At 55.0% G+C, this 24661-nt stretch overlaps 3 protein-coding genes across 11 annotated transcripts in view; 1 reads left to right on the top strand and 2 right to left on the bottom strand.

The window, feature by feature from the left end:
• Positions 1 to 8656, bottom strand: part of GAS8 (growth arrest specific 8) — a 34831-nt gene extending 26175 nt beyond the window's left edge. The window contains exons 1-5 of the mRNA XM_012189700.4: positions 8594 to 8656; positions 6916 to 7002; positions 2239 to 2436; positions 1699 to 1905; positions 192 to 246 (exon numbers count right to left, since the gene is read on the bottom strand). Of these exons, the coding sequence (XP_012045090.2) occupies positions 192 to 246; positions 1699 to 1905; positions 2239 to 2436; positions 6916 to 7002; positions 8594 to 8596 (550 nt within the window). The 5' untranslated portion in view covers positions 8597 to 8656. The remainder of the gene's footprint in view (positions 1 to 191; positions 247 to 1698; positions 1906 to 2238; positions 2437 to 6915; positions 7003 to 8593) is intronic.
• Positions 8657 to 11930: 3274 nt separating this feature from the next.
• DBNDD1 (dysbindin domain containing 1) lies at positions 11931 to 20378 on the top strand. Of its 6 annotated transcripts, none has more exons than XM_042231568.2 (5): positions 11931 to 12284; positions 16039 to 16167; positions 18064 to 18213; positions 18382 to 18522; positions 19178 to 20378. In XM_042231568.2, exons 1-5 carry the CDS (start codon positions 12272 to 12274, stop codon positions 19333 to 19335), a joined length of 591 nt encoding a protein of 196 aa, XP_042087502.1. In that variant the 5' UTR covers positions 11931 to 12271; the 3' UTR covers positions 19336 to 20378. The 6 variants fall into 6 exon arrangements, with proteins under 6 accessions (XP_042087502.1, XP_012045082.2, XP_060254279.1 ...); XM_012189692.5 differs by lacking the exon at positions 11931 to 12284 and adding an exon at positions 12520 to 12694; XM_060398296.1 differs by lacking the exon at positions 11931 to 12284 and adding an exon at positions 12520 to 12694 and having other exon boundaries at positions 13455 to 16167.
• Positions 17255 to 24661, bottom strand: part of LOC101113264 (AFG3-like protein 1) — a 24860-nt gene continuing 17453 nt past the window's right edge. For all 4 annotated transcript variants that reach the window (XM_027977792.2, XM_042231560.1, XM_042231561.2 and 1 more), the window contains 5 exons: positions 24384 to 24494; positions 23325 to 23440; positions 22697 to 22897; positions 22429 to 22623; positions 17255 to 22350 (listed from right to left, as the gene is read on the bottom strand). In XM_027977792.2, coding sequence (XP_027833593.1) covers positions 22096 to 22350; positions 22429 to 22623; positions 22697 to 22897; positions 23325 to 23440; positions 24384 to 24494 — 878 coding nt within the window. In that variant the 3' untranslated portion in view covers positions 17255 to 22095. The remainder of the gene's footprint in view (positions 22351 to 22428; positions 22624 to 22696; positions 22898 to 23324; positions 23441 to 24383; positions 24495 to 24661) is intronic.

Here is a 24661-nt window from a genome sequence, read left to right as displayed (position 1 = left end):
GGAGTCACTGTGTGCCAGGGCAGGGGGGTGAGGGGGTCCTCCCAGCCTCCCACTTCCCACAGACACCAGCCTTAGAAATGACCACGTCCTCTCACTCCACATGTCTGGGCTGTTTTAACTGGAGGGCAGTTCCTTCCTGACAGGAGGGGCTCTCGGGCTGCCTTACACAGTGGAGCGCAGGAAGCACTGACCTCGCACCTGCCTCTCAAAGTCGTTGCGCATCTTGGTGATCTCCTCGGTGTGTTTCTGCAGAGGCAGAAGCAGGCTGTCACTGGAGGCCAGTCGGGACAGGACAGACACCGGCGCTGCGGCAGGCCCCCTCCTCACTAGCACCAGCAGCCTGTGCGGCTGCTGCTCTGGCTGGACCCTCACCCCAAGCTCAGGACCAGCCCAGAGGAACGAGGGTCTGGGAAAGTCCACATTTCTTAATGGGCTGGGCAAGATGCTGATGGCGCCCACACCCTGGCTGTGCCCGCGGGCTGGGCAGCAGGACCAGGCCCACCCAGAGCTGCAGGCACCCCGTGTGCTGCTGATCTGCTCTGGCTTCGAATGCCAGGACAAACTACTCGGACAGCTATAAAGTTTGAATAAAAGGCTTAAATTATACTTTATTTTCATGCCAAGAGGCACTCTGAGCATGTAACTATTCCACACCGTGCCTTGGGTAAGCAGAGACTACACTCGGTAGAAGCCAGCCCATGCTGTGCTTCTGTCAAAACAGCCAGGCCCCTCGAGGAACCACATCTTCAGCACCCTCAAGCTTCAAGGAAAACTCTGCATTATGTTCCCAGATTCAGTTGAGGCTGGGCTGCGTCCAGACATATAGCAAACGTATTGACAAAAGTCTTTCAACTCACAGCCAGGAGAACCTTTGAAAGCCAAAGTTGGACACATCCTCCCTTTGTCCAGGCCCTCCAGAGGTCCCCAACTCAGGTACAGCAGGGTGGTCAAAGCCCCAGTCCTGTCCACAGCCTCCTCATTCCTTGCAGCCTTCGTGCTGGTCCATCCCAACCTTTCTCACGGCCTGGTCGCCCCTAGCCTGGCTCAGCCCTGTCTTCCCCCACCTTTGCTTGGGTGTCACCTTCTCAATGAATTCACAGAACCTGTAGAGAAACGCAACCACCTCTCTTCCCACATCTCCTGGAGCACGCATGCCCGGGACCTGTGACGTGTGTTTGGCAGTTTACTTTGTTTTCTGTCTTGGGGAAGCCTGTCCTCTCCTGACTGTCAGCCACACATGGGCAGGCATTCTGTCAGCCCCACCCTCTGAGCACCCACAATCTGAGCCAGGCCTGGTGTGCTACAGGCACTTAAGAAGGAATTCCAACCTCCACCCAGAGCCCCTCAGCCTCCCTCTGAAAGGATCAAAGAGTCTCCAAGGCCAGTGAGGTGCTTTTCAGCATGCTCACAGGACCAAGGCCACCCCAGCTGAAGGGCTGGCGGGCGGCTCACTCCAGGGGCATGGGATCAGCAGCACGTGGAGAGCGGCCCAGGCTGGATCTCCCTGTCGGGAAGTCAACCGGTCACTCAAGTCTGAGACAGAACTCTGCACCTGGCCCCAGAGGGGTTTATTTGGCTGATGCAATTGTTGTTGCTGAACATTTCAGTTAATTGCCCACCGGCAATCTTTTTATACAGAACCATGAATTCCCAGGTGTGGCTAAGTCCCGACACGTTCACAGCTGCCCTGGCACCTACCAGCCGCAGGTTCTTCACCATCACCTCGTTGGCCAGCTCCTGCTCCTTCAGCTCCACCTTCAGTGCCCGCATGTCCCGGCGCAGCGTCCCCTCCTGTGCACGGTGCTCCTTCTGCGCCAGCTTCATGACCACGGTGCCCTCCGCCTTCATCTCCGTCAGGCTGCTCTGATGCTCGTACAGCAGGTGCTTCACCTTCTGCTTGTAGACCTGGGGGTGAGGGAGTGCCGCTGCTCACCTGCTCTGTCCACTCACCTGCACACACATATGCTCGCCTGTGCACACAGGCTCGCCTGCACACACAGGCTCGCTTGAACACACATGCCCACCTGCGCACCTCTACACGACTTCTCACCTGCACACGTAGGCTCACGTGCTTAGCTGGACACACCTGCTTTGTTATTAAAAAATACCTTCAAGTTCCCAATGTCAAAGGACACAAAAGGCGTGACCGCCCAAAGCAAGGCATGACCATGCCCCTGGACCTCAGGCCAGCTCCTCTGTTGCGCAGCGACTCCCATGGGATTGGGCCAGCCCCCTCACCTTAATCTCCACCTGGTGCCTCTCCTCGGCCTCCTCCATCTCCCGGTCCTTGTTCCGCAGCTCGGCCTTCTTCTCCTCCAGCTGCCTCCGTGTGATCTCCCAGAAAGTGTGGATCTTGTCGCGCTCCAGCTGGAAGTAGTTGCGCTCCTCTCGCTCGCGGTCCAGCTCCTCCCGGATGCGGCCGATGTGCTCCTCCACCTGGTGGGCAGAGCGGGTTGAGGCAGCCAGAGGGCCCACCCGTGACCAGGGGAGGGTGGGCAGAGAAAGGCCAGGAAGACGGTGGGGGGCGCTACTCTCATCTCAAAGTAAACCATGAGTGTAAAGTGAGAACCTAACACAGAGTGCTGGGAAGCCTCAGGAACAGGGGACATCAGCAGACAGCAGAAATCTCTTGTATTTGGCCAACAGTCAAAATATGATTATATCCTTTTATGCATCCTTGGGAATTTACACTAAAGAAATTTCTCAAAAGAACACAGTAGTGTTCCACTTAAAGGTATTAGCAACACTGTTAGCACAAGAGCAGACAACTAAAATGGACACACGATCCAAGCTGCTTCTAAACAGCATGGTTGAGAAACAAGAATATATCAGCCAGAAGGTCATATGGGCCTATGATACAAAGATATGACAATGATGCAAATATTTTCATACAAATGATATAAAATGTAAAAACCTTTCACCTTTAAGGATACACGTCAAGCAAAAAATAGCAGACAAAACCAGTAGATCTGAAACAGTCAAGAGGGTTTGATCCAGAGCCAAATGCAAATCTGCAAATAGGTTAAAAAAAAAAAAAAAAGAAAAGAAAAAGAAAAAAGGACAGATTTCCAGTTTCTTGAGACTCTCACCTGCAAGAATTAGTTATCTTTTGAGCATAGCCTCAGGCCCAGGCTGTAAAGTTTCCCTCTTTTGATAACCATGTTCCCTACAAGGAAACCAGATGTCTTACTTCAAGAGAGGGCCAAGACAACAACTCAGCAAGGAAGGGCAGCCAGGAGGCTGCAAGGACTAGGGCTGGGATGGGGCTTGGCTCCCCAGGAAAAGTCCTGACCTGCGAGCTTGCTGCCTTTGTGTTACTCAAATGAATCATCTAAGCCAGGCTCCTCCTGACTCTGGTTCACACTGGATGTTCCTTCACTCGATATTTAGACTTCTTATAAATATCTGGATTTCTCACTTGTCTTCAAATATGAGAAAACAGCTCTGGAGCCCAACGCCCACAGGGTAATCCTGCAGCAACTCGGCGACAGTTCAGTTCAGTCGCTCAGTCGTGTCCGACTCTTTGTGACTCCATGAATCGCAGCACGCCAGGCCTCCCTGTCCATCACCATCTCCCGGAGTTTACCCAAACTCATGTCCATCAAGTCTGTGATGCCATCCAACCATCTCATCCTCTGTCGTCCCCTTCTCCTCCTGCCTCAGTCTTTCCCAGCATCAGGATCTTTTCCAATGAGTCTGTTCTTCATATCAGGTGGCCAAAGTATTGGAGTTTCAGCTTCAACATCATTCCTTCCAAAGAACACCCAGGGCTGATCTCCTTTAGGATGGACCAATTGGATCTCCTTGCGGTTCAAGGGACTGTCAAGAGTCTTCTCCAGCACCACAGTTCAAAAGCATCAATTCTTCGGCCCTCAGCTTTCTTTACATTCCAACTCTCACATCCATACATGACTACTGGAAAAACCATAGCCTTGACTAGACGGAACTTTGTTGGCAAAGTAACATCTCTGCTTTTTAATATTCTGTCTAGGTTGGTCATAACGTTTCTTCCAAGAAGTAAGCATCTTTAATTTCATGGCTGCAGTCACCATCTGCAGTAATTTTGGAGCTCCCCCAAAATAAAGTCTGACACTGTTTCCACTGTTTCCCCATCTATTTGCCATGAAGTGATGGGACCAGATGCCATGATCTTTGTTTTCTGAATGTTGAGCTTTAAGCCAACTTTTTCACTCTCTTTCACTTTCACCAAGAGGCTCTTTAGTTCTTCTTCACTTTCTGCCATAAGGCTGGTGTCATCTGCATACATGAGATTATTGATATTCCTCCCAGCAATCTTGATTCCAGCTTGTGCTTCCTCCAGCCCAGTGTTTCTCATGATGTACTCTGAATAGAAGTTAAATAAGCAGGGTGACAATATACAGCCTTGATGTACTCCTTTTTCTATTTGGAACCAGTCTGTTGTTCCATATCCAATTCTAACTGTTGCTTCCTGACCTGCATACACATTTCTCAAGAGTCAAGTCAGGTGGTCTGGTATTCCCATCTCTTCCAGAATTTTCCACAGTTTCTTGTGATCCACACAGTCAAAAGCTTTGGCATAGTCAATAAAGCAGAAATAGATGTTTTCTGGAACTCTCTTGCTTTTTCCATGATCCAGCGGATGTTGGCAATTTGATCTCTGGTTTCTCTGCCTTTTCTAAAACCAGCTTGAACATCTGGAATTTCATGGTTCACATATTGCCGAAGCCTGGCTTGGAGAATTTTGAGCATTACTTTGCTAGCATGTGAGATGAGTGCAATTGTGTGGTAGTATGAGCATTCTTTGGCATTGCCTTTCTTTGGGATTGGAATGAAAACTGACCTTTTCCAGTCCCGTGGCCACCGCTGAGTTTTCCAAATTTGCTGGCATATTGAGTGCTGCACTTTCACAGCATCATCTTCTAGAATTTGAAATAGCTCAACTAGAATTCCATCATCTCCACTAGTTTTGTTTGTAATGATGCTTTCTAAGGCCCACTTGACTTCACATTCCAGGATGTCTGGCTCTAAGTGAGTGACCACATCATCATGATTTTCTGGATTATGAAGATCTTTTTTGTACAGTTCTTCTGTGTATTCTTGCCACCTCTTCTTAATATCTTCTGCTTCTGTTAGGTCCATACCATTTCTGTCCTTCATTGTGCCCATCTTTGCATGAAATGTTCTCTTAGTATCTCTAATTTTCTTAAAGAGATCTCTAGTCTTTCCCATTCTATTATTTTCCTCTATTTCTTTGCACTGATCACTGAGGAAGGCTTTCTTATCTCTCCTTTCTATTCTTTGGAACTCTGCATTCAAATGGGTATATCTTTCCTTTTCTCCTTTGCTTTTCACTTCTCTTCTTTTCACACATGTAAAGCCTCCTCACACATGTAAAGCCTCCTCACACAGTCATTTTGCTTTTTTGCATTTCGTTTTCTTGGGGATGGTCTTGCTCCCTGTCTCCTGTAAAATATCACGAACCTCTGTCCATAGTTCATCAGGCACTCTGTCTATCAGATCTAGTCCCTTAAATCTATTTCTCACTTCCACTGTATAGTCATAAGGGATTTGATTTAGGTCATACCTGAACGGTCTAGTGGTTTTGCCTACTTTCTTTAATTTAAGTCTGAATTTGGCAATAATCCAAGTCTATGCCCCAACCAGTAATGCTGAAGAAGCTGAAGTTGAATGTTCTATGAAGATCTACAAGACCATTTAGAACTAACACCCAAAAAAAGATGTCCTTTTCATTATAGGGGACTGGAATGCAAAACTAGGAAGTCAAGAAACACCTGGAGTACCAGGCAAATTTGGCCTTGGAGTACAGAATGAAGCAGGGCAAAGGCTAATAGAGTTTTGCCAAAAGAACGCACTGGTCATAGCAAACACCCTGTTCCAACAACACAAGAGAAGACTCTACACATGGACATCACCAGATGGCCATCACCGAAATCAGAGTGATTATATTCTTGGAAGTCAAAGACGGAAAAGCTCTATACAGTCAGCAAAAACAACACTGGCAGCTGACTGTGGCTCAGATCATGAACTCCTTATTGCCAAATTCAGATCTGACCACAGCTGGCCTGAATCTCTCATCTTACTACTGCCTGGACCCCGAGAGCCTCCAAGCTCTGCAGACTGACCCCTGCCGTGTCACAGGACAGGAAGTAAACCTGTAGGCAGGAAACAGTCTGATTGTTGGGGTGACACAGCGGGTAAGCCAACCTCCATGAGGCATCCCCAGTGACCCCCTCGAAGCACAGCCTGACCTCATTACCCTCTACAGACTGCCGATGGCTTCCCTGTGTGAGAAAGAGAGCCTGTTCACCACTTTCAAGGGCCTCTGCCCAGCTCTCCATCTTCAGGTCTTATGCCTTGTTGAATCTCCCTTGATTTCTTTTATCTTAAAACCATCAAAAGTAAGTAAGGGTCATGAACACTTCCAGACCACATCTGCTCTCATGGGTTGCGCAAGTTATAGGTTTTGGGAGCCTTTCAATTGAAACTGTAATTAATCAAATCATGTTCCCTAGCTCTTAATGTCATCGAAATGAACATGCGGCCTAAAATAACTCACAGTGTTTAATGGTAAATCAAATAAATGAGAATGCTGTAAGTGTATATACTATGATTAACATCTCCGTAAACAGTAGGGGCCTAAAAAGGGTAAGAATGAAAGAAAACTTAAAATAGCTTTATATCAGAAAAACATTTCCTTCCAAGTTCCTACTACCCTAGCGGAAAGTTTACCCATCACACGTGCTGCATTGTTTCACATGTCCTGGTGTGGGCAGACGGCAGGAGCCAGACTGAGGGGAAGCAGACAAGGAGCCGGGGTGCTGCAGTCTAAAAGAACTTCCTAGGACCAGCGTGGGGCAGCAAACCCATCCCACCTGCCCCAGCAAGGGGCCGTGGCCCAGCCAGCCCGCTCACCTGCTCCTTGCTCATGTCCTCCGGAGCCAGCCCATCAACAATCGGAGTGCCTTTGCCTTTGCCTTTCTTCCCTTTCTTTTTGGGCGCCTTGGATTGAAGAATACATGGTCGGGTTAGGGTTCACTTCTGGCTGGTTCATTCCCTTTCAGGGCCATTCGGGAGAGGAATTTCTGCCTGGAACCTCTATCTGACTGCCCACTGTCTCAGGCTTCCACCCGGGCCGCCTCACTCTGCCCTAAGGTTTCCCATCCTTAACCACAGGCATATTCTGTGGACAGCAAAGAGAAATCTCCCTTCTCAGAAGAGAATATTGCTTCCCCTCAGAAAGGAAGAGGGAGAACATGTTCCTTGTATACAGCAGAGACTTCCTTGGTGTGGAGCAAAAGCTACTCGGCCTCACAAAGGAGTATCCCCAGCAGCACAGACTATAGTGCTTGGCAAGTGCCAGAGAGAAACCTGCAATATATCGCTCCATGGGCGCAAGGTGGGTGCCTCAGAGACCGGGGGTGAAGACTGCTGGCACAGACTGGCACTCACACACTGTGGGCTCTGTCAGTGCGGTGACGCCTGCTTTTAACCACTTCTCCACGGTGCCAGAGGGGACCTTCTGCCCCACTGCGTCTCCAGGGGCCACTCAACAGAAAGAAAACTAACGCCTTATCCTCTGCCCTCACTTCTCACAAGTTTCTGTGGCTCATGCTTTTGTCTATAAAGAGGCATGCATCTGCACGTCTCTGTAACATTTTTATTACCAAAAAAGTTTATGAGGAAATGTTAGAAAGCATAGTAACAAAAAAAAAAAAAAAGGAAAATCATGCATATTTCCCTCAAGTTAGTGAAAGTAGATGTATTTTGGTGATCTTTTCCCAGCTGACTTGCAAAAGACAGAACCGCTGAAATCTTCACTCCTAAAACACTGCCCTCTTTCTAACCCTCTACTCCAAGAAGTCCAACCCATCAGAAGAGCCCAGGAGCTTACTCAGCATCTGGGAGTAAGGCAGTGGTTGGGGCCTCTAGAGCCCCTGGGGCCCCCACACACAGAGGGGTCCCCGCACTGATGGCCACCCTGCCACACCTGCCTGGAAACTGGGTGACCTACAGCCCATACAGCACAGGGGGGAGTGAGCAGCTGAGAGCCCTACCACAGAGGGGTGGGGACTGAGAAGCCCAGAGGCAGCAAGCTCCACTCTGCTCAGTTCCCGCCTGACTCCTCTCAGGTTTGCCCAAGCTCTGCCCTGGGGACTTTACGTGCGCTGGAACCGCTGTCAGGACCCTCTGGCCACCATGGTATACCCCAGGTTCCCGATCCCAGAGGCTGGAGGACCTCTGTTTCCCAAGGATCTGATCAATGAGCCTTCCATTCCAGGTAGGGTAGCCACTCGACCCAGGTTTTCCGGTCCGGACACGTGCACACCAGTCCCTAGGTCTGGGGGCGGGAGAGACGGTGCTCTCTGACCACCACCCGGGTGTGTACAAGATTCTGGAGAGACCAAGTCTCTCAGCTCCACGGGGAAGCCGCGTCTGCGAGGACACCCCGCCCCCCACCCCCTAGAGCACCAAGCCCGCAGCTCCAAGACCCCAAAGCTCCAGATCTCCCGTCCCGGGGACTCCCAGCGCCCAAGGCCAGCCGACCCCTGAGCCCTAGGGCTCCGGCGCGGACCCTATGAGACCGCCTCACCATGGTTGTGGTTTCCCGCCTGCGTGGACCAACAAACCAAAGTGCCCGGCCTTCCCAGGATGCGCCGTCTCCAGGCAACGACTGCACGATCCCGCGCGAAGTCTCGAGAACCATCGCGATACCCCGCAGGCAGGGCCGGTGCCTCGCAACGGCGGGAGTCCTTAGCAACTAACCAGGCGGAGTCTGTAGATTTGGGCCGAAGCTGGACATTATCCACAAGCTACCTCTCCAAGATACCTGGGAACGCATTCCTTTCGGGACAGGTCTTGTTTACTGCGGGTCTTCCCCACTAAAAGTTAAGCTCCACGGAGGTTGGAGGAACGGTTTCCGTCCACTTGTTACGTACTCTACGTGGGTACAAGACCTACAGTGCATGAACTCAAAGAGTGAGCGAGGGGAGGCGGCCACACCGCGACTTTACCCAAATTAGATTCAAATTCTCGCGGAACCTCTGCTCTGGGGCCTCACCTCACCCTGCCCCCCTTTGACGATTCCTCCCACCTGAGGCTGGAAGACAGCTGGATTTCCACAAAGCCTCAGAGGAAGCAAAAGTAAGGCGAGAAAATTATATTCCAGCGGGGTCCACAGTTTTGAAATCAACAAGTCTCCCCTTCACAAAAACTAACTGCTCTTCCTAAAGAGACTTTGTCCTCCTGGTGAGGAAAAACTAGAAACCTTTGCTACGGGCTTCCAGACGAGCTCTGCAGGGAAAAAAAGTCTTCAGGGGTTTTCTTCCCTCTAACCTCTTGCTCTGAAAACTGCTAACTGCTTTACAAATTGCAGAGAGAATTTCTGATCCCTCTTACCATCCAGCTACCTATACCCAAAACAACACCATTTGTTGTCTTGTTTTCCACACTCAACATTAGCATCTTATGAAATAGTGGTTTTGCGGCAGGTCAAGCTTTTCTGTCAGTTTGGGAATGGAGAGGAATCTTCTCTCCCTGGAGAACTGCCTTGGGCACAGAGTGTGAATAGTGGAGAAAGGCTCAGGTCAGGGAAGAGAGCCACAAAAAAGAGCCTGGGGGTTTCCTCTTTGCCCACCCAAGACTTAATTGTTCCTGGAGAGGAATGGCCCTTTGGAGGGACTGTATCAACCGACTTGCACAAAGAGTGACATTTATAGCAGTCCCAGGGCCTCTGGGAGGTCTGATGGTGTCTCTGTGCCTGGGCTGACAAGAGCCTGAGCCTGTGTCAGACACGTCTGGTCTGATAGGGGTCTTCTCCCCTAAGGTAGGCTCCTCCCACAGGGGTTCTGGCAAGTAAGACAGTGCAGCCTGGTAGGACAGAGTGCTAATGATTATTATTTAGCACTTACTATGCTAGGTGCCTCATGCTGACTGGCTTTTTGCTTTAGAATTCTGGCTGGGAGTCCTGAATTAAACGAATGCATTAACAATAATTCCTTTCAACAAAAAGGGCAAGAATAGGAGGGTTAGCTCAGGATAACAAGACAGGGTATTCGTTTGTCACAAATGAACAGCACAGCATGGTTTATCAGTGTGCACTGCCGAGATGAAGAGTTCAGGGAGGCCTTGTTGCCAGCTCTCTGGGCTCCCCACAAGGCCCATGGTGACCTGTGCTTTTCATACTGAATTTGAGTTCAGATTTATAGAAAAGAGCCTTTCTCCACATGGGTGGCATGAGATACTTTTAATCGGCATCAAGCTGAGCATCTCAGAAACCCAGATAAATGACATCTGAGTTTCCTACAAAATGAAAGACCAAATGTTAATACAAATCCAATGACCTATGGTGAATATCTGGCTCTTCCTAACACCCACGTACATGGTCATCCAGGTAAACTGCCTCAGATCACAACAGCAACTCGATGGAGGCCTGAATGTTAGCATAACAGAGTCCTCAAGAAGACTAAACGTTTTTAGAGATCAACCCGTGAAGTATTTACAAAAGAAATGACATAATACATATAGGATTTGCTTCAAAACATCCCAGAAGTAGAAGAAGGCATTGAAAGCAGAGAAGAAATACGATCAGCCATGAGTCAGTAAATCACTGAATCTGAATGATGGGTACAAGTGGGTTAATTATGCTATTCTACTACTGTTTGGTTTTTTCTTTTTATTTAATTTTTTAAAATAGAAGTATAGTTGACTTCCATGAAAATGTTTTGAACGAAAAGTTTGACCCTGGCCTCTGGAGTCAGGTCAGCTGGTCCCCTGGACAAGACTCCCTGTGTATCCACTTACTCTTGTGTCCGACGGGGATAATTATTAAACACCAAGACTGTTACAGTTACTATGGCTGTGTGACAGGTTGGCCCCGAAATGAAATGGCTTAATATAGTGACAACATCTGTTTTGCCCATGAATCTGCAACTTGGCTGGGACCCTGTGGGGACAGCTCACCTTGGTTCCATGTATTACCCCCACCCCAGGGAGGGTGGCTCAAAGGAAGGGTCTGGCTCCTGGCTGAGGCCTTACATCTGGTTCATTGGCTACTGTGGGCCAGACAACACTCAAATGGCCCTTCAAATGGCCTGGACTTTCTCACACAGGGTGGCTAAATTCCAGGGGAGCCTGGGGAGTGAGACCTGAATCCTACTTAAGACCCAGCATTGGAGTAAGATGGCATCAGCTGGACACAGTCCACTGGTCAGAGCAGCACAAGCCTTGCCCAGGTGCGAGCAGGAGGACAAACAGGGTATGGCTGGATGGGACCAGAAGGTTCTGGAAGACATGACGAATCAGAGATACTGCTCTGACCATTGTGAGACAATACAAACTTCCACCCCAGTAGCCAGTGTGCACCTACTGTCCTGACCTCTTAAGGCTTATATCCCCACCACCCTCAGCTTTGTCCCAGAGGGACTGATCTGCCTCTTGGAGTGCAAACTGCAACAGCTTGTCCTAATGGGTCATAACATCATTTTTTTTGTTTGTTTTGTAAGCTAAAGAAAAATAGAAACTATTAGCCTGCCTCACTGACTGACAGTTGAGAAAGCTATGGGCTCCGGGTGACTGGAGTGGACTGAGGCCTTGAATGGCCGAAGATGCCTTAGGAGGGTACCTTTCCTGCAAACACCAAGTTCACACCTTCCTCCTCTGCCAATTTCTCCACTCCCAGCTGGGACCAAGTCTGTCTACCTGACAGTAATCACTGTCAGAGTGTGGCTCTTCTTTGGTTGGTTTGTCTAGACCAGGAGCTCGCACTTGGTTCCTCTAGCTTCCTGTGACTGGCTGTGCACCTTGGTCGCACTCCCCTCCCCCCCACCCCCACCCGGTGTTCAGCTTCACCTGAAAAATCAGGGCCTCATCTGCTAAGGATTCCCCAGGAGAAAGAAATGCGATACGATACTGTGCATCAAGAGCTTGGCACAGGGCTGCATTCCAGGGCCTTGTGCAGGAGACCAGCGACTGGAAGTGGGACTCCACTGAACTGTTTGGAGCTCTCAGCACGCCCAGACGCTGCCTGCCTGCCTTTCGGGACGCCCCCTCTCTGCCCGCCTCCCTCTCCTTACCTCCCTTCCCCTCTTCCCTCCCCATTCCCCCCACGCCCCAGCCCCCGCACCGCGTCTCTCCAAAGCATTTGCCACGGTCTGCAATTCTAGGCTTATGGGCCCTAGGATGTTGTGCCCGTCCCTCCATGTCCCACGGAGCGCCGGCACGTCGCTGGAGTCCCACAGATGCGTGAGGATGATCCCGCACGGTGGCACGAATGCTGAGTGAGGGTGCGCGCAGGGACCAGGCCAGGGATGGGGGCCGCGGGCAGGTCCGGGTGGGAAGCGGGACAGGAGGGGTGCCGTCGGCGGGGAACGGTCTGCAGGGGCCGACAGGGGGCGCGAGCAGGGCGGGGCGGGGCCGCACCTGTGCTGCGGGGGCAGAGGAGGAGACGGCGGGGGGGCGGCGGGGGGCGGGGGGCGGGACCCGGCCCCGGAGCAGCTGCGCGCCCCGCCCCGCGGGCTCCTCCCCGCTGCCTTGGTCCCCCGGCTGCTGCCCCGATGCGCTGCGCAGAGAGCCGGGGCCGAGTCGCCGCCGCAGCTGCAGGGGCGCCGGGGCCGAGTGACGCCGCCGCCGCCGCGCGGTCGGCTCCCAGGCCCTACCGGCCGCATGGAGCCCCCAGAGGGCGCCAGCCCGGGAGGTGAGTGTGGCCCCCCTGAGCCCTAGATCTGCGCCTCCCCGCAGTCCTTTCCCCCGGCCCTCTCACCGACCACGCCCCAGGGCCGCCAAGACCCGTAGGCAGCTCCGAGTTCCCCTATGCCGGGCCGGAGCGTGGAAGCCTAAGCCCGCCGTGCTGGGGAAGCCAGGCCGGGGTACCTCCGGGAGCGGCCCCCGCTCTGGGCTAGAGGCGCACGGACCGCGTCCCCGCCCCCTCGTCCTCCGCGCTCCCGGCCGAGGCAGCGGTGCCTGGCGCGCTCCTGAGTGGGCGGCGCACAATTTGGTCCTGCGCCCCCTCCCAGCAGAGCCGAGGATCCGGGAGATGGGGGCGTGCCGGGACCAGAGTCGGGGTCCAAGTCAGCAAGGCGTAGGGGGGAGGCTACGCTCTCAAACGCGCATCTGCTTTGTTCGGCCGTGCCGAACCTCTCTGGGGGTTGGGCGGGGAGGCGGCAGCCGGGATGCTGCGGGGCAGCAGGCTGAGATTCGGGCTCGGAGCGAGGGAGGCGGATGATGCCCCGGACGGCCTGCGGGGGCTCCCACGCCTGCAGGGATTACTTGCCTTGGCGCGGCCAGGAGCGCACACACCTGGGAGTCGAGGGGTGAACGGAGTGACCCCTCCTCAGGGCCTCTGTCAGCTGTCCAGACGGTGGAGATGTACCCGGGGGTCTCTCCCCTGGGAGTCTGGCCCTAGCCTGACCCTGGCCCGGTGGTGAGAGGAAAACTCTAGAAACGTCCCCTTTCAGGAAGGGTTTTCCTGTGCCGTCGGCCTAGGAAGTTGGATGCAAACTGCCGGGCTCCTCCACCCACCGGGCCAGACCCCAGGCACACCTAGGCTTTCTTGGAGGTCCCCTCCCCTGAGCACACAGGGATCCGCTGGGGGCCACGTAGCCCACGAGGGCCGCCTCTGGAGACCCAAATGCTAGCGGTGGAAGTGTCCTGAAGCAGTCAGTCCACTTACTGCTGTCTGAAGTCTGAGCTGGGCAGGTGCGTTCCAGACACCTTCTGGGGGCCCTTGTCACCCTCCTCCTGAGCACCAGGAGACACACTGGGGAGGGTGGGGGACAGTGGGTGTGGTTTTCTTTGTTTTGTATTCCTGTGGGCTGCACCGGGACCCCAGGGCTTCCGGTGCAGCCTTATGATGGATGATTCGGTGGGGAAGGCTTGGTGAGCAAGGGCTGAGGGATGCCGGCAACCAGACCCATCTGAGCTCTGTGACCACTCCTTTCAGTGTAGATAGACCCCCTTCCCTGCAGATCAAGAGAGCAGACAGCAGGCGTGAGGGAAGGGAGTGTTCTGGAGCCCCAGAGACCTGTGTTCACCAGGTGCCTACTCTGTGCAGGCACACAATGGGTCTGGGGCCAAAGCCGGCAGACAGACTTCTTACCCCACAGCCACATCCTACCCCATAGGGTCACGTGTGGGTGGCTGTGACTGTCGTTCTCTAAGTTTGCCAACTTCTGGGAACTTATACTGGAGAGAGGGGCACATACAGAACAGAAAGCTGAAGCTCCCCGCGTGCCCCTGGCCAGCTGCTCACCCACTTCCACCAGCCTTCCTTCAGTACTAATGTGGCAAATCTAGACGTATTATTTCAGCCTTAAGTACCTCTGAAATTACTTCTATAAGGTTTCATAATTAAAACCTAAATGAATCAATAATTTAATATCAAATGCACAGACAAGGAGGGGCGAGGCGGGGGTGCACTCTGCAAAGTGCTGTTGGGAGACCAAGCATCCAGCCCACCCACCTCCGAGTCTTCAACATCTGAGAGAGGGGCTGGGGCCCAACCCTGGAGGCTGAGCCAAGCCAGCATCCACCAGGCATCCTCGACATAGGGGATGGTGCCCATGCCTCCTTTGCTGTACCCATGTTGGTTTTATGCTATTCATTCATTCACTTCATTAATTCACTCATTTGTGGTGGGTGTGTGCAGAGCCCCTCCTCCAGGCTTGGGGCAAAGTCCTGGGCACACAGCAGGGAACTTGAGATCTGGGCCAAGTTCTTGGCACGAATGTGCTGGAAAATAGGTCAGCAGTGTAGCACAGGGTAACCCTACCATATCTGTTCACAGCAAACCCTGGGCAGGGCAGGACTGTGGCCCCCCAGCTCCAGTCTCCCCATGCAGGTACTGCCTCAGTGCTTCCGCAGGTCAGAGCAGCAGGTCCCCCTGCAGGAGTCATAGGCTGCATTTCTTCAGTGGGGCATGCACTGGGCTGCTGGTCCATGCTGAGCTTCCTGGGGAACTAGAAACACCCCTCACCTTTGCCCTGGCCTGGGCAACCCTGGGGTTACCTCTGGGCCACAGGCAAGCACCCTTGCCCCTGTGTCTACTTGCGTGATCAGTCACTGCTCTGCTTCACACCCCAGGAAGAGCAGGGGGTCTCACCCATGGAGAATCTATCCCTTCTTCCTACAGAGGTCTATCAAGAGGGTATCAGACAGACTCAGGTAGCACAGCTGCTTAGGAACTCTGGGTGGGGTCTTGGGCTCATTTGTTCAACCAGCATTTACGGTGCACCTGCTGTGCACGAGGACCAAGCCAAGGGCCTGTTTCCTTCACTTCCGGCTGAAAGATCAGCGTCCTTGATGCCAAAGTTGTGTCTTCCGCTGCTCCCTCCCCCTTCCCAAAGCTCTGACACAGGCCAGGACACCAGGATTTACAAAGTAAAGAGCAGACCACTGCCAAAAGGAGAAGGAATAAAAAAGTCAATAGAAGGTGACTTAAAAATTCACAGTTAACATATTCCATTGGCTCTGCAACACCATCAGCTAAATGGTGCTGTTTCAGATACACTGAAATTTGTTAACATGTGCTTCTCACAATCAATACAACAGGCCACTGTGCCTGTAGGGGCTGGAGGGACCCCTGGATCCCAGGGTCTATAAGGAGGCGCATCTGCTTGCCCTGCCCCCATCTCAGAAGCTGTAGATGTCCTCCTTTCCACCTGGACCGAGTCCCATTCCATAAACATGCAGGTAGGTGCTTTCCTTCCCAGAGCAGCCAAGCTCCCTCAGGGCCTTCTCCTGCCCTCTGCTCCACCTTTGATCCTAAGTCCCCTTCTGCCTGGCCAGGGCCTAGCTTCCCTGTGGGTACAAGGTCAGGGTCTCCCCTCCCTCCATGGACTGGCAGGTGGTGGCCAAGAGTTCCCGCTCCAGAGCCCCTGTGTTAACGTGCCTGTGACAAGCTGATCCCCTCCATGTTACAGGACAAAACTCACAGTCCCTCCCTCGTAGCTGGTTGTGACATTAGCTGAAAGCCATGTTGCTGGGGTTGTGTCTAGCACAGAAAACCAGGAGCCACTGTCACTCTTCTTCTTCTTAACCCAGAGTCACCCGCCCCATGTGGAGGCTCCACAGAAATGGCAGCACCTGGCCGGAGCCCCCAGCCGGACAGAGGCCACCCTGCTCACCCACCAGGATGGGCCACGTGTGCAGAAGAGGATCAGGACACTCCAGGCACGCATGTGCCCTTGGGGAAGGGCGATCTGGCCACTGTGCCATCTCTTGAGAAACAGAACCGTGTCCTACAAAGGCCCCAAGGGCTTCCTGGGCCTCGAGCTGCAGCAGGAACTCTGAGGTTCAGGAAAGGTGCCCCTGTCAGGCTGGGTGGGCTGGGCCGCCAGTGGGTGTAACCCTGCCCTCCGAGGATGCTCAGATACCACGTGCCAGATGTGGCAGCGAGGTGGAAACCAGATCCTGAGCCCCATCCAGCAGGGCCGGCCCCGGGCCCCAGTGACACAGCACAGGGCAGAGCCAGGCAGACCCTGCCAGTCAGCAGGCTCACCTGCCCTCAGTCATGCTTCCCAGGGAGGGGTGCCCTCTGAGGCTGGGGCAGCCCAGCCAGCTCTGCAGCCGCAAATCCATGTCCCACTTCCCACTCAGCCAGGACCCTCTGGACCCTTGACGTGGCCTGCCAGGCACGTCAAGGCTGCTGGCTGCACAGGCCCACCCCTCAAAGGCAGCTGTTGGTGCTGGGCCCCCCTGATCCTCTTTGGCAGCTGCTCCTGTGGCCTCATCCACACCCCACTCTCCAAACTCGCCCGCCGGATAGGCAAGGCCCCACTGCTGATGGAGGGACTCCGCACTCTGTACTGGGCACCTGTTCAGCTGGGGGGTCCCTCAGCTGAGGGCAGGTCACTGTGGAGAGGCGTCTCAGGGTAGCCGAGGGGTCCAGCTGCCTCAGGGCACATGCCTGACAGACGACTGGGACCCTGGCTCTTGTGGGAGGGACACTAGAACACTCTGGAAGGGAGGAATGGGTGAGCTGTGGATGGACACGGCCCTCCTTGGGGTGGAAGCCCCACCTCTGAGTGGTAGTGCCCACCAAGCAGATCCCCAAGGGGCCTCGGCTCTCACTTGACAGAGACAAGCTGTTACATGAAAACAAAATTCGAGCAGAAAAAATCCCTGGGGGAACATCCCCAGTTGTGAGATTGGTGGGGAATGGGTCTGCCACGTGCCCCGTCTAGTAACTTTCACTATGAGAATGTGTTATTTTGAGTTCAAACACAACATAGGACAGACACATGAGCTAGGGCCAGGCTGGATTAAAGCAAATGTATTACCATCCACTAGACCCTCAGTTCAGTCACTCAGTTGTGTCCAACTCTTTGCAACCCCATGGACTGCAGCACGCCAGGCTTCCCTGTCCATCACCAATTCCCAGAGCTTGCTCAAACTCATGTCCATCGAGTCAGTGATGCCATCCAACCATCTCATCCTCTGTCATCCCCTTCCCTTCCCGCCTTCAATCTTTCCCAGCATCACGGTCTTTTCAAATGAGTCAGTTCTTCCCATCAGGTGGCCAGAGTATTGGAGCTTCAGCATCAGTCCTTCCAATGAATATTCAGGACTGATTCCCTTAAGGATTGACTGGTTTGATCTCCTTGCTGTCCAAAAGACTCTCCAGACTCTTCTTGGAATAAAGAGTTCATGATCTGAGCCACAGTCAGATCCTGGTCTAATTTTTGCTGACCGTATAGAGCTTCTTCGTCTTCAGCTGAAAGACAGTCTTCTTTAGTAAACCCTAGTGGGACCAAAAGTAGACAGGTAACAGTACTGGGGTCTTGGGGGCTCTGACAGAACCAGCAAGGGTCCCTGCAAGACCAGCGGTGATTCCCATTCAAGTAATGAGGGCAGAGGATCTGGAAACCAGAGAACGAGGAGCCAGGGAGTCAGCTTTCTCAGAGAAGCCCCCAGTGCCCTGTCCTTCCTGACCCAGGACCACTCCCGTCACTACCTGAACCTTGAGGGCTAGCCCCATGGGCCAGGTTCTCAGGTCCTCCCAGCCTGCGTCCTGGCAGTGGAGGTGAAGACTCCAGCCCCTCCCGGGTAACGCCCTCTCTGTTGCAGGCTTAGTTAAGGAGGTCGACGTGCCACAGGCTGCCCTCAGTGCCCCCATCCCTGTCACAGGGACCAGTGGCCAGTCTCCTGTGGCTGAGGAGGAGTTGTTGGGCATCCCAATACCAGCACCAGGGCTCCTGCAGGTCACGGAAAGGCGGCGTAAGTACTGCCCACCCACCCATCATGCACCACGAGTCCCCTGGGACCAGGGACGGGTCTCTGGGCCCCACTGTGCCCCAGGGAGCAGGTGCCAGGAATGGGTTGACCCCACCTTGCTCCCCCACACTGGCCATCACCAGGCCCACTAACGTATCCCTCTGCCCCCAGAGCCGCTGAGCAGTGTCTCCTCCCTGGAGGTGCACTTCGACCTCCTGGACCTCACCGAGCTGACCGACATGTCTGACCAGGAGCTGGCCGAGGTCTTTGCAGACTCGGATGACGAGAACATGGCCAGCGACTCGCATGCAGGTGGGATTGCCACTGGGCTCTGAGGGTGTTGTGGGGAGGCCCCGTGGCCTGAGACCACCCAGCACTGCCCCCTGAAGACCTGGTCTGGAAAATTATTTCCTTTCTAATGCATGTTTGTCAACATGGCACCATTCCACTCACTGCTTCTGCACTTTACATACCTTTGTGCTGACTTTAAGGAATTGTCTGCCCCTCAATTTCGGCTTTCAAATAACAGCAAAAGACCACAGCCACAGGCCCCCCAGGAGGAGAATTCACTATGCAGATTTAATTAAAAGGCAGAACACAAAAGGGGTGGCATTCACCAAACCTGGCTGCTCCTCAGCTCAGTTCCCAGGAAGCACTGGACCCCACTGACCAAAGAAATGGCATGCAAGCCACTGGAGTGTGGGGGCCCAGAGACCTTCCTCCCCTCCCTACTCCCCACCCACACCAGCTCCAGGCCAGGCTCACACCCAGGGTGGGACCTTGGCTGCATGGGGACCCTTCTGGGAGCATCAGGAAAGCCAGTGCCCAGGCTGCACCCAGACCCATATGCACACACTGCAAGGGGGCCCAAGGTGTGGCCGGACACCATGCTGGAGGCACAAACAGGCCAGGCAGAAGATACAGAGTGACTGGTCCACCACATTGATCCAGCCCATGTTCCCACCAGGCCTACACCCGCTGCCCCGAGCCGGCTGTCTGCGCTCACCCTCCTGGACGCGCACTAGGGCAGAGCAGAACCGTGAGAAGCAATCCTTTGGTGACCCTGAGCGACAGCCTGCCATTGTGGACACGATTCTTACTGTGGAGAGGCCCAAGGAGGACTAGGCCGGCTGGCCCGGGGCCAAGATGGGGCACATCCGGACAGCTGTGGCCACGTGGACACTGCCCACCCTCCCCACTGCGGCTCTGGGCTGGGGTCTCAAGGCACTTCAGCATAAGCACAGCCCAGTGGCCTTATATCAGCTCCTTCCTGGTCCCTGGATCAGGGACAAGGCCCAGGGATGAGAGGAGACTTGTCTGCAGGAACAGTGTTATCATCTGCCACCAGAATCCTGGGTGGGGCCAGGGTGAGTGGGGAACTACCGGTGAAAGGGGATGAACCGCCATGCCGAACTCCAGCCCACAGGAGTCTGCTGTCCAGCCAGGGATTGGATAGGGGAGTGAGTCCCCCAGATCACCTCTGATTCCCCACTGCTCCCTGCTGCTGCCCAGGAACACTGTCAGCGCCAGACAACCCCAACAACTTGCTCGTCCTCCTCCCTCCCTGTCAGCCAGACCCATCTTCCTAAGCGCGGAATGCCAAGTCCATCAAGATGGCCTCAGACAGCAGGGCAGGCAGGGCTTACCCAGTCCCCACAGCCCACCAGGCACACATGCACACACACGTGTACGTCTGTGTCCCTGGCTAGCATCCCAGTCTGGGGTGCAGCAGTCTGAGGGGGTGGGGACATGAGGGCACCTGGGTACACCCCCCGAACCTCAATTCAGAGATGCCAGGCTTGACTGCTCCCAATGCTGCTTATGTGCTGAGGACAGGACCAGCTTCCAGTCTGACAGCAAGTCCAGTCTGCTTTCTGTCCCCAAGGCCACCTGTCCTGACCCCTCCTTCACTGAGACATTTCTGGGGAAGGAAAAAAGGCTCCTCTGTGGAAGCCTTGGGCACACCCTGCCAGGAAACGGTCGCCTCTGCACCAGCACTGGGGCGACACTGCTACACGGGGGTGATTTCCAGATACAACCAAGAGTCTTAATAGAAAGCAGCCACACCCCACCCACCCTAGGGTCTTCCCTCTAGCACTCGTCCTTCCTGCTGCAGCTTCCGTGACCTCGTTTCGAAAAAGCGCAATTAAAACATCACTCTGTCCTCAGTCTCACGGATCAGTGTCTTCCTTTCCAGCTGACACCAGAGCTCAGGGGTGAGGGCTGTGCAGGGGTAGGGGGCTGGCTGCTCTAGGAACCTCCAGGAGCTCTGTGCTCTGGTCCTCCCCCAGCTGAAGCATCTGGGGGCTCCACTGTGACACACTGGGGGCTAGCATTTGGCTCTGTTCCCACAAGCCCAAGCTGGAAGAGGCAGCCCCAAAAGGCTCCTCCCAGCCCAGGGCAAGATCTGGGGAGGCAGCCAGCAGGGAGGGCCAGTCTGTGAGCAGAAAAGTAAGAAGAGAGCAGGCAATTCCTCCCACAGGGTGGAGCCTCCCTGAGCAGACACTCTCAGCCAGGCCTCAGCCCAGCTGCTCAGCCAGATGAACGGAGCTGAGGAGACAGGAGGGGGTGAGCGGACAGGGCACACACGCAGGGGCACTATCACCAGGAGTGTGCCCTGGACCTGGGGAGGGGCAGCACCCCAGGCTTGGGACAACATGGGGCTTTCCTGCGATGAGGGAGCATCCTACCTCCATCAGAAGGTCCCAGAACAGGCCCCTGCAGGGTCCCCAGCAGTTCAACACAGAGGCTAAATGGTGAAGGCTGCAATACAGGGCAAGCCCCAGAGACAACAAAATCAACAATACATGTTCTACAAAGAGCAAAGTTGAAAGTGTTTGTCCCAAGTTGGAAATTCTATTTTTGAGGCAAACATACCAACCGATGTGGAAAATTTCATCCCCAAGGCCGTGTGTGTGGGCTGGGCTGGCAACAGGGGGACACATGGGGTGCCACCCCTTCACCCACTGTCAGCCCAGAATGCCTGTCCCCCCATCCCCTCAAGGCAGGAACTGCTGCTACCATCACAACTCTGATGACTCTGGCCCCCTGGCTGTGTGCTGGGAACCTGTGGGGCCATTTCCACTAACCCCAGCTCCCTGGGACCGGGCCCTAGTCTCACTCCAGGTCTAACCAGACAACTGCTGGCCTCAGCCCAAGAGCTTAGCTGCACCCCTAGGGGTTGTCCTGTCCCAAGGAGTAGCCCAGAGTCACCTTCTGGATTCTAACAAAACCAGGCCACCAGGAACAGCTTCCCAGAGACATGCCAGCAACAAGGCCCCACCCTGAGAAAAGGGCAACCCCTCCCTCTCAGGTTCAGACCCCTAAGCCGTCCTCCAACCCCGGCCACAAGCCTGTGGGAGTGCTGAGCTCCATCCGTGAGGACCAGCTAGCTTTCCAATACCCAAACTGCCATTCCCTAGATTCTGGGCTTACACACTTCTGCTGAACCTCACCACCTGTGAGGGCTTCTGAACTGGGCCTTCTTTCCCTGGGGCAGGTGAGGGCACTTGCACTGACCAGGTCCCAGCCCCCCTCGGTGGGAGGGTGCCTGCAAGGAGCAGGAAGCCCATGGTCTTCAAAGACCCTGATTGGAAGACAGCTGTTTGCAGGTTGCTGCTGCTGCTGCTAAGTCGCTTCAGTCGTGTCCGATCTATGGGACCCCATAGACGGCAGCGCACCAGGCTCCCCCGTCCCTGGGATTCTCCAGGCAAGAACACTGGAGTGGGTTGCCATTTCCTTCTCCAATGCATGAAAGTGAAAAGTGAAAGTGGAGTCACTCAGTCGTGTCCGACTTAGCAACCCCATGGACTGCAGCCCACCAGGCTCCTCCATCTGTGGGATTTTCCAGGCAAGAGTACTGGAGTGGGATGCCATTGCTTCCAGTTACATGTGCTTTAATTTGCTTCCTGGGGGTTCTGGAGGCTGCTCTCCAGGCGGAGGCACTAGGCTGGGCTCTCCTGCAGCGGGCTCCCCACGCCAGCCCTGCAGACCCTCGGGAAGGGCCGTGTCCTCCTCCAGGCCGCCCGTGCCTTCCACAAGCTCCTCGTAGGTGATCTTCTCAGCAAACGGCCGTGGCCCAAGCAGCTCCACCATGTCGGCCCGCTCCAGCACCTCCTTCTCCAGCAGCCGCCTGCCCACCTGCATACCCAGCAGCTGTCAGCCAGCCACCCGGCCTGCAGAGCCCCGCCCGCGCCCAGGGTCTGGCCGCCCACTTGCCTTGTCCACCTGCTCGCGGCAGCGTGTGAGCAGGTCCAGGGTACGCGCATGCGCGGAGCCAATGAGCCGCCGCACCTCCTCATCTATGAGCTGGGCCGTGGCCTCGCTGAACGGCTTCTCCACCAGTGCCTCGCCTGGCCGTGGGAGATCGAAGGACACCTGGCCCAACTTCTCGCTCATCCCGAACTGCACGATCTGCAGGAGGCGAGTGCGGGGTCAGCCCGGTGCAGAGACCCCGACCCCCCACCCCCCAAGGCTGCTGGTCTACCTGGGCATAGGCGCTCTGGGTGACCTTCCTCAGGTCGTCCTGGGCCCCCGTGGTGACCCGCCCGAAGAACAGCTGCTCAGCCACGCGGCCGCCCAGCATGGCGCACATGCGGTCAAAGAGCTGCTCCCGTGTGTACAGGTACTGCTCCCTGGGCAGGCACTGGGCATAGCCAAGTCCCTTGCCCCGGGGGACGATGGACACCTGCCAGACACAGCAAGGTGCCCTGTCATCCCCAGGGCCCCTGACCACCACCCATCTCCACAAGAGTGTGGGAGAATGGGAGACCCTGGACCCTGGGGCTCACAGGGGGTCACCCTGAGGGTGAACTCAGAAACACCCTCTGTCCCGCAGTCCCCAGGAAGCTGTGGAGGAGCCTGCCTTCGGGGAGAAGCTTGCAGTGAGGTGAGTTCAACCAGGAACCTCCAGGTATCAGCTGGCCAGATCCAGAGCCCTCCTGGAACCAGCACCCCGCCCCTGCCCTCCCACCCACCCTTCAAGGACACATTATAGATGGTTCCATCTCTTCAAAAGTGAAAGGGCTGACACCCGCAACACACTGTGCACACATGGGCCCCGGGGCGGGAGTGGGCCCTGAACCCACAGGAGATGTGTAAGGGGCTGGACTGACCTTGAGCAGGGGGTCTGCGTGTTCCAGGAACCAGCCCACCACCGCATGGCCAGCCTCGTGGTAGGCCACCGTCATCTTCTCGCCGGGCTGCAGGACCTGTGTCTTCTTCTCAAGGCCTGCAAGTTACACTCCTGGTGAGAGGCACAGGAGGAACGCCAGCAAAGAGGTGGGAACCTAGCCCCCACTCTGGCGTTCAGGGGGCTGATCAGAGCAGACCTGCAGCCTGTCGGCTCCATACACACTGCTCAGGCCCACAGGGGTCTGTCCCTGCAAACCAGACGCTAAGCTGCCTTCTGCTCTGCAGACATCCCGCACCCCACTCCACTTCCCATGCAAGCAACATATGCTCAGGGAAAACTGTTCTTAGGCAGCAGTGTTAGCTACTCTGTGGCTCAACTGGTATTGAAACCAAAGCAGGGAGACAGGAGTGTTCTCTACACCCTGTACACCCAGTCACAGGCAGAGAACGGGGCATGGAGAGGCACAGACAACTAGTGTGAGTCAGTTCCACGGCAGCTCAGCTCAGCATGGCCCATGACAGCCCCAAACAGCTGTGGCAACTGCCTTGGGCTCCTGATACTACATGCCTGCATACGTGTCACACCTCAATACAAAGTGAACCAGACAAAGCAGCTCTGGCTGCCTGCCATCTAGATGGGCTGGTGCTCACAGCTATGAGATGGGGTCGTGGATGGCTGCTGGCCACACGGACACCTTCCTGACCTCTGTCCCCAGGATGGCACTCCGAGACCTTGACTCCTCAGGCTGAAGCCTGTACCTCCTCTGGATACGCTGGCCACTGGGGACCCTGGTAAACTTCCCAGCAGGCTGTCCTCTAGGGCACAGCGGGCACCTGGACCTACAAGGTCCGGCAGGGACCCTGGAGGTTACAATTCTCTGAGATTCTGAACGTTGCTCCAGGAAGAGCAGGAGGGCTGCTGGCAGGTCCCACGTCCCAGATCTAGGTCTGGAGAGCTGCCCAGGGGAGTACCCTGAAGTGAGCCTGGGGCCCCAGGGTGGAAACTCACCCAGCTTACCTCACTCACTCGCCCAGCTTACCTCCAATGACCCTCTCGATGGCCTGCTCGAAGTGCTTCTCCCCAACAGAGGGGTTCAGGTGGCGGGCGGCGATCAGGGCGGCTTCGTTGCAAACATTAGAAATATCAGCACCTGACCCGGAGAAGAAGAAACCGTCCGTCAGGGGCCCGGGGCAGGCTGTCACAGGGACTCCGCTACTGGAGCCAGAGCTAAAACAGGTCAAGGGCGTGAAGGAAACAGGACCTGCTCTGTCAGTCACTGCTGCTTTCAGCCAGTTTTTTGGCTCAGTGATTTCCTGA

The sequence above is a fragment of the Ovis aries genome, chromosome 14 (assembly GCF_016772045.2).
Source record: "Ovis aries strain OAR_USU_Benz2616 breed Rambouillet chromosome 14, ARS-UI_Ramb_v3.0, whole genome shotgun sequence".
NCBI classification, from domain to species: domain Eukaryota; kingdom Metazoa; phylum Chordata; class Mammalia; order Artiodactyla; family Bovidae; genus Ovis; species Ovis aries.
Note: the sequence above shows the minus strand (reverse complement) of the source record. Positions and strands in the feature narration are given on the sequence as shown.